At 40.7% G+C, this 15496-nt stretch overlaps 1 protein-coding gene across 2 annotated transcripts in view; it reads left to right on the forward strand.

Moving 5' to 3' along the window:
- LOC130915185 (collagen alpha-1(I) chain-like) overlaps positions 1–15496 on the forward strand; it is a 61745-nt gene that overhangs the window by 15499 nt on the left and 30750 nt on the right. For both annotated transcript variants that reach the window (XM_057835014.1, XM_057835015.1), the window contains 13 exons: positions 4897–5034; positions 5100–5153; positions 5225–5278; positions 5380–5433; positions 5532–5585; positions 5684–5737; positions 5820–5873; positions 6639–6692; positions 8097–8150; positions 10078–10122; positions 14824–14877; positions 15013–15066; positions 15145–15198. In XM_057835014.1, coding sequence (XP_057690997.1) covers positions 4897–5034; positions 5100–5153; positions 5225–5278; positions 5380–5433; positions 5532–5585; positions 5684–5737; positions 5820–5873; positions 6639–6692; positions 8097–8150; positions 10078–10122; positions 14824–14877; positions 15013–15066; positions 15145–15198 — 777 coding nt within the window. The remainder of the gene's footprint in view (positions 1–4896; positions 5035–5099; positions 5154–5224; positions 5279–5379; positions 5434–5531; positions 5586–5683; positions 5738–5819; positions 5874–6638; positions 6693–8096; positions 8151–10077; positions 10123–14823; positions 14878–15012; positions 15067–15144; positions 15199–15496) is intronic.

The raw sequence follows: 15496 nt of genomic DNA on the forward strand, positions 1-15496 counted from the left end.
TATCAGCTTACGGGTCACGGGACTTGGGGCAGATCTGTCGGCTGCCTATTTTCAAAAACTTAAAATTCAAATATATTCAAAACCAAAGCCGCTAGCGACCTAAAACCAAAACAGGCACCTCCTTCAGGCATATATGAGTCTCCCTCAGTAATAGAGTCGCGAAACATGGTCCATTCGGACTGAATGTCTCCCGCCTCTCCCTGGACATGGGAGAAGCTCTGCCGGGGATGGGAGTTGAAACTCCTTCGGACAGGGGACTCCGCCAGGCGTTCCCAGCGAACCCTCACAGTGTATCACCAACACGGTGCATAGTGTGGATGGGGCGCTGCTCACCTTGACCTGGGATGTTGTGAGTCGGTGGACCGAATACTTTGAAGACCTCCTCAATTCCACCGACATGCCTTCCCATAAGGAAGTAGAGCCTGGGGTCTTAGAGGTGGGTCCTCCTGTCTCTGGGGTTGAAGTCAACGTAGTGGTTAAAAAGCTCCTCGGTGGCAGAGCCCCGGGGTGGATGAGATCCGCCCGGAGTTTCGAAAGGCTGTGGATGTTGTGGGGTTGTCTTGGTTGACACGCCTCTGCAACACCGTGTGGACATTGGGGACAGTGCCTCTGGATTGGCAGACCCGGGTGGTGGTCCCTCTTTTTTAAAAAGGGGACCGGTAGGTGTGTTCGAACTATAGGGGATCACACTCCTCAGCCTACCAGGGAAAGTCTACTCGGGTACTGGAGAGGAAGGTCCGTCGGGAAATCGAATCTCGGATTCAAGAGAAGCAGTGTGGTGTTCATCCGGGCTGCGGAACAGTGAATCAGCTCTATACCCTCAGCAGGGTTCTCGGGGGGGGGGGGGGGGGGGGGATCATGGGAGTTTGCCCAACTGTCAGAAGGCGTTCGGCGGTGTCCGGGGAGTCCTGTGGAGGGTGCACCGGGAGTTTGAGGTAACAGAATTCCTAATACGGGGGATCCGGTCCCTGTATGACTGGTATCAGAGTTTAATCCGTGTAGCTGGTTGTAAGTCGGATCCGTTTCCAGTGAGAGTTGGACTCCGCCAAGGCTGCCCTATGTCACTGGTTCTGTTCATCACCTTTATGGACAGAAAATCTAGGCGCAGCCAAAGCAATGGGGGGGTCCTGTTTGATGGCCTCAATATTGCATCGTTGCTTTTTGAGGATGATGTGGTGTTGTTGGCATCGGGCGGTGACACCTTCAGCTCTCACTGGAGTGGTTCGCAGACGAGTGTGAAGCGGTCTGGATGAGAATCAGCACCTCTAAATCCGAGACTATGGTCCTCAGTCGGGAAAAGGTGGAATGCCCTCTCCGGGTCAGGGATGAGGTCCTTCCCCAAGTGGAGGAGTTCAAGAATCTCGGGGTCTTGTTCACGAGTGACGGAAAAATGGAATTGGAGATCGACAGGCGGATCGGTGCCGTGTCTGCAGTGAAGCGGCCTCTGCATCGGTCCGTTGTGGTGAAGCGGGAGCTGAGCCGAAACGCTAAGCTCTCTATTTGCCAATCGATCTACGTTCCTACCCTCACCTATGGTCACGAGCTGTGGGTCGGGACCGAAATAACAAGATCCCGGATACAAGCGGCCGAAATGAGTTTCCTCCGTAGGGTGTCTGGGCACGGTCATCAGGTAGGAGCTCTGAGTAGAGCTGCTGCTCCTACACATTGAGAGGAGCCAGATGAGGTGGCTCGGGCATCTGATTATGATGCCTCCAGGGCGCCTTCCTGGCGAGGTGTTCAGGGCATGTTCCAAGGGGATTAGGCCGCAGGGCCGACCCAGGACATGCTGGGGAGACCCTTGTGAAGCTGCTGCCCCTGCAACCCGACCTCTGATAAGCGGGAGTTGGTGGGTGGGTGGATGGATGGATGGATGGATGGATGGATGGATGGATGGATGGATGGATGGATGGAAGTACAACAAAAGAACAATTGGCTAACTTGCACAGCAACACTCCTCTAGCTTAAATGCTATATAATGCTAATGTTTCCCGGATTGTTTCTGGTGCACACCAGATGATTTAAATTTGTTATTTCTATCTATGTTCCTTTAGGGTAGGGGTCAGGAACCTATGGTTCCCGAGCCATATCTGGCTCTTTTGAGGAGTGCATCTGGCTCTCGGCCAATGTGTAATCTTAAATGTGGAGCTGATGGAGCATTCAGACATTGATCTTGGACATTTCAAACATACGTTGCCATGGTATGCTTCAGTTCGGTGCCCATTGGTGGTCCTGCCATTGCCGATTGCACAGAAATGGATAAAATGCGTAGAGGAAAATAAACCACGAAAGTGAACTGCGTGGTACCCCAAGTCACACGGGCGGGTGATCGGTTTCACTTTCATTACTTTTTTGCCTGTCAAATTGACGCCACTTCGAGCAGAGTGTGACTCACAAACTGGCTGCCTTGAGAGGCTCCACCTGTCTAAGCATAAATGATGCATATATCCACCTGGTTGTCCCTAGTTGTGCTTTCCACTTCCAGGAAATATACGTAATGCCAATCCATGTTTCCATTTGTTTTTTTCCAAGTGGTGAGTGCGCAACTGAGCAACGATTGTAATATATTAAGTGACGATTAGGCTTTCGTTGTTGTTTTCTCAAGATTTTTATCAATCACAACTCGACAACTATGTAATATATACAGTGGGGAGAACAAGTATTTGATACTCTGCCAATTGGTTTTCCCATTGACAGTTTATCAAATACTTGTTCTCCCCACTGTATATAGACACACAGACACAAAAATTCTGTATGGCTCTTGTAAAAATACATTTTTCTCTCAGTCAGAAAGGTTCCCGACCCCTGCTTTAGGGGGCTCCGTATAATATAGTGTAGATACCACAAGAGGGTGCTGACAACGTCTCTGAATGTGCCTGGTCAAAGGTTTAAAAAAAAAAAAAAAGTTTGTGGCGGTCTCGGAGACAGAAATCTAATGTCCTCAAATGAGTATGCAGGGTCTTAGGAATTTAAGTAAATATCATTTTTCATTGTTTTATTTCATTTATTTAACTCATTGCTAGCCATTGACAACAATAGACGTTCAATTTGGTAAGTTTGGTACAAAATTAAATTTGTTTACTTATGGAAATGATATACTTACATATTTATGTCGTTTTCATAGTTTTTGCTTCAAATCCAATTTACAGCCAATATGCTAAGGTCAGAGTGATATAACAATAAAAAAACATTATTCAGCTCAACTAATCACAGATATTGAAATATACAGAGGTGTAGCAAGGGTCCCCGGGGGCCCCAGGCAACAAGTGGCCCTTTGAGCATGTGCAAGTAAGGGGGACAGTTGGACTTGGAGCAATAGCATATTTAATAAAAGTCTATTGTAGATACAGTGCCTTGCAAAAGTATTCGGCCCCCTTGAATCTTGCAACCTTTCGCCACATTTCAGGCTTCAAACATAAAGATTTTTTTTTTTTTTTTGTTAAGAATCAACAACAAGTGGGACACAATCGTGAAGTGGAACAACATTTATTGGATAATTTCAACTTTTTTAACAAATAAAAAACTGAAAAGTGGGGCGTGCAATATTATTCGGCCCCTTTACTTTCAGTGCGGCAAACTCACTCCAGAAGTTCAGTGAAGATCTCTGAATGATCCAATGTTGTCCTAAATGACCGATGATGATAAATAGAATCCACATGTGTGTAATCAAGTCTCCGTATAAATGCACCTGCTCTGTGATAGTCTTAGGGTTCTGTTTAAAGTGCAGAGAGCATTATGAAAACCAAGGAACACACCAGGCAGGTCCGAGATACTGTTGTGGAGAAGTTTAAAGCCGGATTTGGATACAAAAAGATTTCCCAAGCTTTAAGCATCTCAAGGAGCACTGTGCAAGCCATCATATTGAAATGGAAGGAGCATCAGATCACTGCAAATCTACCAAGACCCGGCCGTCCTTCCAAACTTTCTTCTCAAACAAGGAGAAAACTGATCAGAGATGCAGCCAAGAGGCCCATGATCACTCTGGATGAACTGCAGAGATCTACAGCTGAGGTGGGAGAGTCTGTCCATAGGACAACAATCAGTCATACACTGCACAAATCTGGCCTTTATGGAAGAGTGGCAAGAAGAAAGCCATTTCTCAAAGATATCCATAAAAAGTCTCATTTAAAGTTTGCCACAAGCCACCTGGGAGACACACCAAACATGTGGAAGAAGGTGCTCTGGTCAGATGAAACCAAAATTGAACTTTTTGGCCACAATGCAAAACGATATGTTTGGCGTAAAAGCAACACAGCTCATCACCCTGAACACACCATCCCCACTGTCAAACATGGTGGTGGCAGCATCATGGTTTGGGCCTGCTTTTCTTCAGCAGGGACAGGGAAGATGGTTAAAATTGACCGGAAAATGGATGCAGCCAAATACAGGAACATTCTGGAAGAAAACCTGTTGGTATCTGCACAAGACCTGAGACTGGGACGGAGATTTATCTTCCAACAGGACAATGATCCAAAACATAAAGCCAAATCTACAATGGAATGGTTCAAAAATAAACGTATCCAGGTGTTAGAATGGCCAAGTCAAAGTCCAGACCTGAATCCAATCGAGAATCTGTGGAAAGAGCTGAAGACTGCTGTTCACAAACACTCTCCATCCAACCTCACTGAGCTCGAGCTGTTTTGCAAGGAAGAATGGGCAAGAATGTCAGTCTCTCGATGTGCAAAACGGATATAAACATACCCCAAGCGACTTGCAGCTGTAATTGGAGCAAAAGGTGGCGCTACAAAGTATTAACGCAAGGGGGCCGAATAATATCGCACGCCCCACTTTTCAGTTTTTTATTTGTTAGAAAAGTTTAAATTATCCAATAAATGTTGTTCCACTTCACGATTGTGTCCCACTTGTTGTTGATTCTTGACAAAAAAATTTCTGTTTCAGGTCCCCATCAAGCACCAGGGACCGGATACGGGTTCGTCGGAGGAGTCTGGCGGCGACGCGGCCCTCGGCGAGGAGGGCCCCACCGAGTGCGACTGCGAACCCGGCGAGCCAGGATTTGCCGGTTTTGCCGGACCGAAGGTGCCCGCCGCTCAAAAAACTACCTCAGTACGAATCGCTTATCTGATCTTTTCACTTCCCGTCAGGGCTTGCGAGGCCTTCCCGGTAAACATGGTGCACCGGGACACCAAGGCAGAGAGGTGACGCAGCAAAATCGGTAACATATCCTCCCCAAAATGAAAAGATCTCAACTAATAAATCGTGTTTTTAGGGTTATAAAGGAACTAAAGGAGTTCAGGGACGAAGAGGAGATCCCGGACCAGTGGTGAGTTACTCAGAATAGGGGTTGGTGGGTAGTCATTTGCTGCTAACCCTCCCAGTTGAAATGGATTGGACGTCTGGTGCCAACCACTCTGTTTACTTCAGGGTGATCCTGGACCAGAAGGTGAAGATGGAGGTTCAGGTTTCTCTGGAGGAATGGTAAATAAAAAGCGAGAAAAACAGAGTTTTGCAAAAAAAAAAAAAAAACACACAAAAAAAAAAAAGTTATCAATTTCATTGATTTACTTTTTTACCAGGGAGAACCAGGACTTATGGGATCACGCGGTGAGCCCGGAGTGCCGGGTCTGAAGGTGAAATGTTACCCAGAACACAATTGATTTTTTTTTTTTCTAAATTGACGACAGTTTTTTTCATGATCATAAAATCAAATATCGTTTCTTGTTTGCAGGGCGACTTCGGCATGGAGGGACCGCGTGGAGGAGTCGGGCTGCCCGGTAACACTGTACGGACACTCAATCATTCATAAATTTGTTATTATTTTTTCAAATTACAAGTAAAATTTTGCTTTTGTTGCTGTAATTTAGGGTTCTCGCGGAGACGCGGGCACCCCAGGATCAAGGGGAGGTAAAGGTCCCAAGGTAAAGAAAAATCATAAACATTATTTTTGTACTCATGAAATATTTAGGGCTGTCAAAATTATCGCGTTGACGGGCGTTAATTAATTTGTTAAATTAATCACGTTAAAATATTTGACGCAATTAATGCGCATGCCCCGCTCAAACAGATTAAAATGACAGTACAGTGTCATGTGCACTTGTTATTTGTTTGGAGTTTTGTTGCCCTCTGCTGGCGCTTGGGTGCGCCTGATTTTATGGTTTTCAGCACCATGAGAAATGGTGGTACTGAACAATGGCGAGGTACTAGTTTATTTTTTGTTTGAAAATTTTACAAATTTTATTGAATCGAAAACATTGAGGGGTTTTAATATAAATTTTCTATAACTTGTACTAACATTTATCTTTTAAGAACTGCAAGTCTTTCTATCCATGGATCGCTTTAACAGAATGTTAATAATGTTAATGCCATCTTGTTGATTTATTTTTATAATAAACAAATGCAGTACTTATGTACAGAATGTTGAATGTATATATATGTCTTGTGTCTTATCTTTCCATTCCAACAATAATTTACAGGGAAAATTTGGCATATTTTATAAATGGTTACAATTGCGATTAATTAATTTTCAAGCTGTGATTAACTCGATTAAAAACTTTAATCGTTTGACAGCCCCAGAAATATTTGATTATGATTCGCATTTTATTACTATTTTTTTTTTCCCAAATGTAATTCTTGTTTTTTTTTTTTTTTTTTTTTTTTTTTTTTTTTTTTTTTGTTCTATACAGGGATCTGTGGGCGAAGAAGGCAAAGTTGGAGTTCAAGGACCTGAAGGACGCAAGGTAATTAAACGCAAACAAAAGATTTGAAGTATTTGGAGCATGTCAAATAAATGAAAATAACTTATTTCATTTTACATGAAGAAAACTAATTTTGCACTCAAACCTGGCCGCCCACTTTTTTGCCCAACCATTCTGGATGTGATATCACAATGAGCATGCCTAGCTTTTTAGTGTTACGCTAGCTTGTACATGTTGAAAGAATGACAGGATAGAACGCCTGCTAGCTAGCATGTTCGCTAGCAGACGGCTAAAATCTGTAGCTCACTCTGGGTGTGACATCATCTTTGAAATGACAAATGAATGGCAAAACGTTCATACGGCAACAACAAAATAGAAAGCCTGCTAGCTAGCAAGTACGCAAGCAGACGGCAAAAAATCTGCAGCGCACTCTGATTGTGACATAATCTTCTGTTTGGAGATTTTTTTTTAATGGGTGGTGTGAAGGTAGCTAAGAAAGAAAGACTCATTAGGATCCGCATTCATTGCTAAGCATTGTTCCTTTTTATGATGGATTTGTGTCAAAAATAACGTCTGCTATCATTTGAAGCAGTGGTTCTTAACCGGGGTTCGATGATTTTGATCGAAAGCTTAGCTCGCTGTCTAGCTAGGACTTAGCACCAACGTCTTGGCGAGGACGGTACAATGATGTATAATACATTTTTTGGATAGTTATTTTGAGATTTGGGGGGGTGTTAGGGGTACTAAAAGGGTTCCTTCCAACTTACATGGAAATTCGGGCTACGTCGCCAGCGTATGAACGGAACCCAGAGACCACCTGTAATGTAACTATGCAAATATTGCAAATGCAGTACCCAGTCTGAAACACATGTCTGAGAACATATTAATTCGTGAAGTTCATGTGACAATGTTGTGGCATTAGCAGTGCAATGACGGTGACATTTCAGTGCAAACTTGAGTAAGTCGACAGCTCCCAGTCTGTTAAACATGTAAACATGACAGAACATACATGGTCAAGGTTATTTCTACTAAACAGGCTTAACGTTGGACAATAGAAGATGTATTCCTCCAAAGTTGAATGAAAATTTCAAAGAATTGGGCAAGTCTTCGCCTTGTGTGATGATGAAAATGCCAAATGCATTCTTCAGGCTTCTCTATATCTAAAGATTACTCATAAAATTTTGACCTGTTTAAAAAAATGTCAAAATGAGAAGAAATTTGAATGGGGAAAATGCTTAGCTTGCTAGCTTAGCTATATTGGTTTTGAATTAAAAAAAAGTGTATTAATAAATTTATTAATTCGTAAGGGTTTGCTGACTGCACATGTAAAACTCATGGGGTTGGGTACCTTTTAGTAAGGTTAAATAAGTTTTAAACTGTGTGCGTGCTGAAATAGTCAACCAATAGGTGTCGCCATTGAGTCATAATTGTCTTGTGTCTACACAGGGTCAAACTGGAGCACCCGGATTTTCAGGAGATGTTGGCGAAAGAGGCTACACAGTAGGCAATTTTCTTTAAAAAATGTTATTTTTTTAATTACAGTAACTGCACTTAAATACTATGGAACACATTTAAACATTTGAAACTTATTTCTGAACGAGGAACGTATGGTTTTACAGCTTGTACCCAAAATATATGAATGCCTAGACCCCCAATAAATATCTTTTCAATCATTGGCTGCCCATCGTCAGGTTAAAAGAAGGATTGAAGAAGATTGTGACATTCAATCATCTTCAGCAAAAACAAGTGTCAACTGAAATACTTGCCGTTTTCAGTCTTTTTTTTAGTCAAATTTACTACATGGTGTTTTCAGTCATCTTTTTTAGTCAAATTTACATTGTCAAACAAAATAGTTTGCCGCCATTCAACGGTTCGTGTAAACACCAAATTAACAGGAGGCAGAACAAAGCACAGCACATGTGTCAAAATCAAGGCCCGCCGTTTTGCATGGCTGCGAAAGAAAATCGTGTGAAGTGACTCCATGAGTTTCGCTACGGAAGTCACAGACTATTTGTTGTTTTTGTATATTTTCAAAAACTAGAAACAACTCTTTGGCTGCCATTGACAGTGATAGATGTCCAGTCCATTTGAACTGGAAGAGTTGGCATTCGTTCACATCAGAAGGATGACTGGACACCACGTGATTGGACATCTCTCATCGTCAATGGCACGGAAAGAGTTAAATGTTGAGCAAAGTTACATTTAAATAAAGTGCAAAACTTCTATCTTAAATGTAATCTTTTTCTCTCCCACCACTGTCAGACCCCAAATAAAATTGGTCGCTAGACTTCCTTCTTTAGCAAAAAAAAGAAACCAACAACAACAAAAAACTCAAATTAAATATTTATTTTAATCATTCATGAATTCAAAAAACTTTTTTAAAAAAATAATTCATATACAGTCGTGTGAAAAAATTAGGACACCCCATTAAACATTCAGTTCTTGATCAAGAAATGTTCACATATCAATGTCTGATCTTGTTTATCTCTAGAAAAGAAAGTGATTAAATTGCAGTTAATCAACAAAAATTTACATTGTTTTACTCATTAAACGAAATATATATACAAAAATGCATATTCTAACTGAGGAAAAAGTTAGGACACCCTACCACCTAATAGCTAGTGTTACCCTCTTTGGCTGAAATAACGTCAGTGAGACGCTTTTTGTAGCCATCTATCGGTCTTTGTCATCGGTCTGAAGAAAGTTTGCCCCACTCCTCAACGCAGAATACTTTCAATGGTGACTGACTGTTCAAGTGAGAGAAAACTCATTGGTGAGATCAAAGGAGCTGTCTGAGGCCGTCTGAAAGAAGACTGTAGACGCTTATGAGTCGGGTAAGGGATTTCAAAAGATCTCAAAAGCATATAAAATCAGCCATTCCACTCTCCGGAAAATAGTCTACAAGTGGAGGGCATTCAAAACAACTGCCAACATGCCCAGATCTGGCCGTCCAAACAAGTTTATCCCGAGAGCAGACTGCAAGATGCTAAAAGAAGTCTCCAAAAAACCCTAAAATGTCATCACAGGACATACAGTAGGCTGTTGAAGCCTAGCTTGTACCAAAATAGATACATTTAAATAAATATGTATTTTACAGTGGACATTAAATCTCTCGCTGCCATTGACAGTGATTGATGTCAATAAAATTCAACTTAAAGACATAAAAACATTCAATAATCTTAAGCAAAAACAAATGTGAGCTGAAATACTTTGTTTTCAATCTTCTTTTTTAGTCGAATGTACTTTGTCAAACAAAATAGGCGAGTTTGCCGCCAACTAGTGGTTGTCGGTTAACACAAAATACACAGAAGTAACAAAGAGCACCAAAAAAGGCAACTATGCTATACATAAAAATAAATTTATTAATGCAGTGTGTTTTTTTAATTTACATTTCTGTCTGAATATTTACCTTTTTTGTATCCTTCAGGGTTATCCAGGCCAGACTGGAGGTCACGGACCAGTTGGACCGAAGGTACCCGCTAATTTTTCTCCTGTATTATTTGTTGTCACTCTGTTGAATCGGGTGGGCAAGCGAAAACTGAATTGGACTGACTATTAGGGGTGCACGATATCCATTTTTTTGAAACCGATATCGATAACTTCCTGCTCCTCAAAGCCGATACCGATATCGATAACCGATAATTAATATATAATTTTTTAAATGTATATTCACCTGAGTTTTTGAACACCTGGAGGTTTTAAAAAATAATAATGGTGGATTCAACATAGATTTGTCTTTGATCTCACCAGAATTTTCATAATGACATGAACATTATTATAATGAACAAAACAAAGACAAGAACAGTCTTGACTTCAAATAAAGTGCCAATATTTATTTTTTCAAATAATTATAATTTGAGTCAATCACAATTGGAGCTGAAACGAGTACTTGAGCAAGTCGAGTAACTCGAGTTTAAAAACTGATCCAAGTAATTTTATTCACCTCGAGTAATCGTTTATTTTGACAGCTCTAAGGATCACGTTTTGCTCGGACTACTTTTTATGCGGGACAACGCGCTGATGTCTCGTGCTTAGAGGGAGAAGCAAAAAAAAAAAAAAACTTACTGCAGCAGACAGCCGCTACAAACGACGCCGACGTTGCTAAATACTAGCCTGCACATGCTACGTTAGTTGCAGGTAGCGTCTGATGAGTCTCATAGTATGTTGAACTAGATGCGAAATGACAGACTAGGCCGCGTCTTGCCAGCGTTAGCAAACAGCCGCCATCTTAAAGCAGTAGAGCGCTAATAAAGAGCGCTAAGCGCTAATATATAAGATTAACGTTACTGTCACTACTAGCTCACGTAACGTTAGCCCTGCGGAGGGCTAGGTTTCTATTAATTAAGACCACTTTCGATGCGTGGCTAACGTGTCTTACAAACAGGCTTTAACATAACATAGCATTGTGGAGTGATGAGGGTGTAAAATTAAAACTTAATCATGCTAACTATCAATTTTAGCTCAGTAGTCCTTGCTGGATAAAACACCAAGTAGCACCCTAATGTGCTCCAATACAGCCTGTATCATACATTTATTTTGAACACTGCAAAAACTCAAAATCCTATCAGGACTTACAGTTTAGACTAACTTAAAACTTTCCTAGAACTTAAAAATGGCTTGACACAAATAGAAATTCAATTGAAAAACGTGGGAAAAAATCCTAACTTTTAGGTGATGTGTGTTATCAAGCGTAAAGGCATTTTTAGGTGTGTATATACACACACACACACACACATATATATATATATATATATACTTTTTTTTTTTTAATAAGGTCTAAAGGTTTTTTTGAGTGAAAGCAGTGAATTAGTCTTTTTTTTAATTCTAGTTACATCTGAGATGCAATTGTTGGCTGTTTTCAACAATATACATCAAAAATAAAGACATTGATTGACTGAAAATGGTTCAAGATTAAATGAAATGTCTTGTTTTCTCATGTATATTTATAATTGCTCTTCACCTAAAAATTTATTTGTTTTATCCGAATACTCGATTAATCGATAGAATTTTCAGTCGATTACTCGATTACTAAAATATTCGATAGCTGCAGCCCTAATTTAGTCAACCACTAATTGTGCAAGTTCTCCCACTTGAAAATATTAGAGAGGCCTGTAATTGTCAATGGGTAAACCTCAACCATGAGAGACAGAATGTGGAAAAAAAAAAACAGGAAATCACATTGTTTGAATATTTAAAGAATTTATTTGCAAATCATGGTGGAAAATAAGTATTTGGTCAATACCAAAAGTTCATCTCAATACTTTGTTATGTACCCTTTTTTTGGCAATAACTGAGGCCAAACGTTTTCTGTAACTCTTCCCAAGCTTTTCACACACTGTTGCTGGTATTTTGGCCCATTCCTCCATGCCGATCTCCTCTAGAGCAGTGATGTTTTGGGGCTTTCGTTGGGCAAATTTTATGTTACTTATATCTTTATTATTAAAAAACACAGCAAAAAGTAAATGGTTACATTATCTTCAATTTTGATATACATCCTATGTTCTTTAGTACCCTAATTTTCACACTATAAGGCGCACCTGACTATAAGCCGCCACCCACCAAATCTGAAATGAAAACGGCATTTCTTTGTAGATAAACCGCACTGGACTATAAGCCGCAGCTGTCCTCACTGTATTGTGAGATATTTACACCAAAAGATAGCAACTGGTGACACTTTTGTTGACAGCGGCATCATAAGACTGTCATAAGACCAAATGAACCACCATTGCTACATTGGTTCAAGAGGCTTCAATTTTGCCGTCACTGTTCTCTTGGGGGAGACAGTTGACCTCTGCTGCCACCTGCTGTCAACACTGTTGTTGTCCAACATGCCACCAAGCATGCATTGCAGTGCTACAGATGTAAATCAATCAAAATTCATGTTCTGTGTTAATTGTTTCTTCAGTTACTGGTCTAGTTGTTTCATTAATTACTAGATATTTAATTTGCTAACACTTTATTTGACAGTGGTGCCATAAGACTGTCATAAGACCATAATAATAATGACATGACACTGCCATTAGCACTAATGAATGCTCATGACAGATGTCATTTTGTGTCATCCGGCAAATTATCTCCCTTTTGAAAGGATGTAAAAGATCCGAGCTGGACATAAATGCAGTTAGTGAAACAATTTGCCGGAAGACACTGAATGACATCTGTCATAAGCATTCATTAATGGCCAATATACTGTCATGTCATAATTATTACGGTCTTATGGCAGTCATATGATGCTGCTGTCAAATAAAGTGTACCTATTAACCCAAATAAATCAACAAATAAGCCGCACTGGACTATAGACCCTACTCACATGACGTCACAGACACGCCCCCGCGCCATGTTGTCCGTATACTCGTCATGTTAATGCATTAGCGCTTCGTAAATTCCTCGTATTATGCCGTGTTTTTCTGCTCGTTAACATTAATAATCAAAATGGTGAAGTCGTGTGTGGCGGTCGGTTGCAAAAACAGAGACGATAGACGGAGAGACTTGAAGTTTTACCGTATTCCGAGAGACCCGGAGAGGAGAGCGAGATTGACTGCTGCAATTCGACGAGAAAACTGGGCTCCAAACGACTACCACAGATTATGTAGTAGTCATTTTATATCTGGTAAGATGCATTTAATATATATTTAGAGGGTTTTGGGCTGACAACCACAATTAAGATCATTGCGAGGCTAATTGCCGACAACATACACTCAGACGTTGTGAATGAACTACCTGAAAATATATAATTATAAGGGGATAATAAGACAGTTGTCATACATTTAATTTACAATTTCACTATTGAGGTCAAAAGCCAAAAAATAAATTCAACTAGGGACAATCTGGAGTAGTGCTATCGCACTTCATATTTATTACATATTATATATGTATGTAGTGAGAGTGCTATCGCTAAACCATATAAACATTAAAAGCTCTAGCTCCATTGACAAATGACATGAAATACATTAGACTTGACAGTGGATGTTAGCAAGAACAAAAGATTTTGAATTGAAAATTTCGTAACTCACCTTCCCGAGCACAAGATTCCTGCCGAATTTTCGTGTACGAGGACCTGTTTCACCCAACCAGCAACGTAGCATTTATAAGCCTCCAAGCTCTTAAAGTTTTTCAAACTTTCGTGAGAATAGGCTGATTTTGTGTGGACAAGATAGTTGTAAATATCAGTGTCAGGCAAAGACGGCGAAGACAGCGGGTCGAAAAACATCGATTTAGGCATCAAATACGGATCTAGCGAATGGATAAACTGAAGCTTTTCCACGTAACGCCTTTTATGCAACGCATCCAATAAGTTTACAGCGTCAGATAACACCGGGGCTTCCATGAATTGCTCTATAACTTGCACGACTAATTGAAAACAATGAGAATAGGTCTAAAAAAATACGGACAATATGGCGGCCGGATATAGCGACACGTCATTTTGTGACGTAGGTGAGTAGGGTCTATAAGCCACAGGATTCAAAATGAGGAGAAAAAGTAGCGGCTTATAGTCCGAAAATTACGGTAGTTAAAATTGAGATTTGGCATTTAGTATGTGAGGAACTGAGGGAAAATAAAAATTAGGAGATGGAGGTTGGGGTTATAGCTGCTTTTGTTATCTTTTATTTTGCAAATCATTGAAAAAATACAATTTTGAATGAAAATCAGTTTTTGTATGCGTTATAGAAATAACTGACCAAAACAGTTTTCTTTGCATTTCAGTAGTTTTGGCCCCCCAAATAAATAAATAAAATTTCTGGCTCCGTGGAGAGCTTCACGTCGGGGAGTTCCGGCAAGAAATTCTTCCCCCTTTCACCCCTGACTGTAATACACTAATATAGGGAAAAGCCGAAAGGAAAGTGAAACTACTTACGTTGGTTTCTCTCTTCTTATGAGGGCAGAAGCATCATGCAATAGAAACCAAAAATACTTTTGTGAGTCATTTGACCTTCCATGACATTCTCAGCGTGGTAATGCACCTGCCCGAGCTTCTGTCTTGACTCATGAGGACTCGAACCGCATGGTGATTTATTATTAGGAATTTTCTCATATGCAAATGAGTTTGATAGACGCTCTCAGTTCAGAACAGTTCTGACACGTGGCTGTTTTTTCATGAACTGAAAATGATGCTTTACTTCTCATGTACTGTAAAACCTAAAACAAAAAAAATGGTTAATTATCTCCTCATCAGGGCTCCAAAGGTATCGGTGGCATACCAGGCAGTGATGGTGACCCTGGAGAAGATGTGAGTTTTTAATAAATAATATACATGTACAGTATGGCCTCTTAGCATGTGGTCATTCGCTCCCAGTCCAAATGGATTGGACGTTCATAACCGTCAATGGCAGTGAAAGATCTCATTCATAATTGTTCTCCTTAGGGTCCAATAGGTGTCCCGGGGCTGATGGGAGAGCCGGGTTCCTTCGGGGCTAAGGTGACAACCACTTTATACAAATGTATGACTACATTAAGTACAATGTAATGCTTAGGATATTCGTCAAACCTTTTGCAGGGCAGCAAAGGCGACCGTGGCGTGAGAGGGCCTCGAGGCCGAGTGGGCGCTGTGGTGAGTAAGCAGTGCACACACATTTTTTAAAGGTCACGTGTATGAGCAAGCACAATGGAAGGATATCACACTTCATGTGATACAATCAAACTATTCAGACCATCAGGACACTCAGATTCCCATTCTTTGTGTCTAAGCAGCTGAATAGGATAGGTTAAGAAGAAAAAAAAATTCACGGGCTTGATTTTCGTCATGTTAAAACCTCGGGGATAACGGCTATCTGGGCTAGCCCTAGCATAGCAGCTGTGTAGTAGCACAATTAAGCAATAGTGTGTTATTTTTAGGCACCAAGCATAAA

Source organism: Corythoichthys intestinalis, chromosome 4, assembly GCF_030265065.1.
Source record: "Corythoichthys intestinalis isolate RoL2023-P3 chromosome 4, ASM3026506v1, whole genome shotgun sequence".
NCBI classification, from domain to species: domain Eukaryota; kingdom Metazoa; phylum Chordata; class Actinopteri; order Syngnathiformes; family Syngnathidae; genus Corythoichthys; species Corythoichthys intestinalis.